The 3,545-nt window shown below is 37.1% G+C and overlaps 1 protein-coding gene across 1 annotated transcript in view; it reads left to right on the top strand.

The window, feature by feature from the left end:
- The window catches only part of SPATS2 (spermatogenesis associated serine rich 2), a 130,891-nt gene that overhangs the window by 114,396 nt on the left and 12,950 nt on the right, over nt 1-3,545 (top strand). Inside the window, exon 8 of the mRNA XM_019662213.1 lies at nt 1,726-1,784. Coding sequence (XP_019517758.1) covers nt 1,726-1,784 — 59 coding nt within the window. The remainder of the gene's footprint in view (nt 1-1,725; nt 1,785-3,545) is intronic.

Genomic DNA, 3,545 nt, shown 5'->3' on the forward strand with positions numbered 1-3,545 from the left:
CCACTCGGCCGGCCCTGTAAACTGATTTTTAATGGAGTGGTTGTATGGTTGTCCATCCCCTTCCCTATGAATTTCCTATGATCACCAATGAGCCAGTCAAGCAGCAAAATTTATTTAAATGGGTGCTAGTCATTCTCACAGGAAAGAAAGTACCGGATACTGCCACAAAAAAGTGATTGTGGTGGTGCAGAACTTTTTTCTTTGCCAAAAGCAAGGTCATATGACATTCTACTTTGTATAATAAAGATTGTAAGCTACAGAAAGCTTATTACCTGTTCACTGAAGTCTTTTAATAAATAGTTTACAAGCTTTGTCAGATAAATTTGACATATGGTGTACACAATATCTGCATCTTAAGGTGATTCAGCAACACAACATAAGAGGTCAATGTCAAACTCAAGGCCTAACAGCTCCTGTCTCTGTTGTGCTTTTGTTTTGCCTTTGAGGTATTCCAAATGCTGCCAGAGCTCTTGGAGCAAAATGCTGCCAAGATTTGGGAAATGCTTTCCTAACAAAGTATTTCTACAATGGTTGTATAGTCTCTCCAGTCTGATGCTTTTGGATTAATATGCCAACCAAATTTGTTTAGTAACAAGTCTGTTTGTTAACATCATGCATAATGATGATCAAACCTGTGTTCTCTGGCACTTACCTATGAAGGATTTTGCTGCTTGAGAAAATGTCCCTGCCTTACATTTTTTTGTATACGTAGCTCACACTGTAGTCTCTGTATTAATTAACTACTTTGTGCCAACGTAAGTACATATTGAGCTAAATTGAATAGGTAAATGTGTGTGTATGATTGGTTATACAGTAAGAAACAAGAATAGAACTTTTATTAACTCTGTAGCTATATTCCCATTCAAGAGGAGAAATTGGAATGAATTCTAAATTTGGAGAAAGTTGGAACATTTAATGTTTGTGCAGGTATTAAAATTTTAGATTTTTTTTTTCCACCACTAAGCAAAACTGATGTGGTAAAGAAAATTATTTGCTTTCACTGGTTGAATAGTACTAGGACAATCCACTTACTATCTGAGCTCTTTTATAAAGACATGGAAAAGCTTTATATGCCATTTACATTTGCCGTGGAGAAAATGCTAATTGTCTATTTAATGTTCTTTTCCTGTAAAAACCCTACTAGAAAACTTTGATTCCCTATTTTCTGGATTACTTGTAAATGTTTACCCGAAACAAGCCTTTTGTGTGTTTGTATGTGTGTGTGTGTGTATCTTTTGACTACTCTGCATTCTAAAGACTAAATTACAAGTAGACTTGGTGCAACTGTGGCAAAATGTTAAAGGTATACAAATCCTAATCATGGATAAACTTACCATGCCCTGGAAGGAGTATTGCCTGGTAAATTCATCGGAAGCAAAGCTGTCCAATTTTATAGACCAAAATATAAAAAATGTATGGAAATATGTAATTTCCATAAGGACTTTCACTTTAAGCACAATTCACCAAGAAATGTTTTGTAGCTTGCTACTGCCATCTACTGGTGTACTGTAATATATCGAAATAAAAGGAAATTAGGTGTGTTGGAATCCTTAAAATATGCTTTACTGCGGGTAAGACAGAATTTTTTTGTGGTCCATACAGTGTTTACTTTGTAATATGCTTTTAGTGAACAAACTCCATAAGTTTTTCTTCACTATTACAGTGTGCCACTTCTCTGTTTCAAGTTTCTAATCAAACCTTTTTTCCTTTGTCATCCCTTCCTAGTTTAATGGATCGAGAAGTGGCATTGCTTGCTGAAATGGACAAAGTGAAAGCTGAAGCAAGTAAGAGTGATCTTTAATTAGAGCTATTACCAGTTTGTAGGTACTGCCTCTCAAACCCCATAACAATCTCCATAATACTCGATACAAATGCCACAACAAGAGTTTATATATTTAAACAGTCTTGAGCAGTTGTACTGCACTGGCGTATGAATTTTTTTCAGGCAAAACAAGNCCAAACAAACAAAAAACCATCTTTCATGATTGAAGAAAGGTTATGGAAATTCTCTACACTGTATAAGGCCTGGGCTTAATAAGACTTAGTGTCTTTCCAAACAGAATCCCAGCAATATTTAGCCGAATTTCATTAGCAGTTTCAGAATCAGGTGTGTCAGATGCATGTTATGGTGTGTTTCCATTCAGGAAAGCCTTCCGAGAGGAGTTGCAAGCTCAGTACCCCTCGTGGATTGGAGTGAGCAAGGCAGCAGAAAGTTTGACAGTCTGATTGAGCCTTTCATCACTCTCTGAATCATTGCTTGCAGTTATGACATCTAAAAACTGTTACCTCAAAACACCGGTATTTTTTAATCTCTTGGCCACAGATCCATACTGGGAGCAACATTTAGCATAGGCCCAGATGGAAAACGTTAGCCTGAATTTCTTCATTCTTAGAAAGTTGTATTGCAGTAAATTATTGTTTTTAATTGTAAAAAATGCCTCTGCTATTTATCTTATGCTTAGACTACTTTCCACTTTTGAACTCTTCCCATTTCTATTTTTAACGCACATATTTTCCCAACTTTTTATTATGAAAACTTTCCAAAATCAAAGTTAAAGGATAGTATAATGATCGGTGTTATTTGCTCTGTGTGTAAGTTGCAGACATCATGACACATCACCCCTAAATGCTTACTTAGTATGAATGACCTAAAAATATGGTCATTCTTCTACACAACCACAGTACGCGTATATTATGTTATTATATTGTTTCGTGCTGGTCTCAGCCTTTTGATTGTGATACTGTCATCTAGGAATACCTGGGGGCATTCACCTGGGCCCATGCTACTGGGGTGATCCCCCATGTGAACCAGTGTTGTGACTTGGCCAGCCCTTGTGGTTCTTATTATAATTGCAAGATGCACCTCAGTAACAACATGAGGAAACTTTGAAAAACAACAAGATTTATCACTCACAGGTCCTGGAGGGTACAGGGTACACAGCACTCCAGGGCCACACAGCAAAGTCAGGGGTGGGATGGGGTCAGGGGGAGAACACACCTGGGATTCTGCTTTTATTGGGGTCATGGGAGAAATACATAGGATTTTGTAGGTTTACCCTTGATTGGTGAATTTAAAACATAAGAGTGGGAACTAAAGTGCAGAGGAGAAAAGTAGGGTCACTCAAGTGGTCAGTTATCTAGGTCACCCAGGGCTTTCTAAAAGGGAATCTTCATGGGTGGGGTGACCTGGCTTTTTATCAGGTTGTATAGCTGGCAGTATGTTTATTCGAGATGGATGTCTTTGAAATGGACACCTCAGCAATCAAAAGTTTAATGTCAAGCACTTACACCACATGTATTTTAACATTTATTCATTTTTGTATTTTAAAGACGTGTGAAAATTTAAGGGAAAATGGCTAATATTCATCAAGCTTTTCTCTGAGAAAATATCTCAACAACTTCAGTTAACCAATAGATTCCTCTGTTCAGTGCTTGGCTGACATCACAGGATCTTTCAATAGATATTGTCAATAGATTGCAACACAAAAACAACAAACAAAAAGAAACAGAAGCACTCTTACTGCTTTTCAGTGTTTTTTGGCATG

This window comes from Hipposideros armiger, unplaced genomic scaffold (genome assembly GCF_001890085.2).
Source record: "Hipposideros armiger isolate ML-2016 unplaced genomic scaffold, ASM189008v1 scaffold_371, whole genome shotgun sequence".
NCBI lineage: Eukaryota > Metazoa > Chordata > Mammalia > Chiroptera > Hipposideridae > Hipposideros > Hipposideros armiger.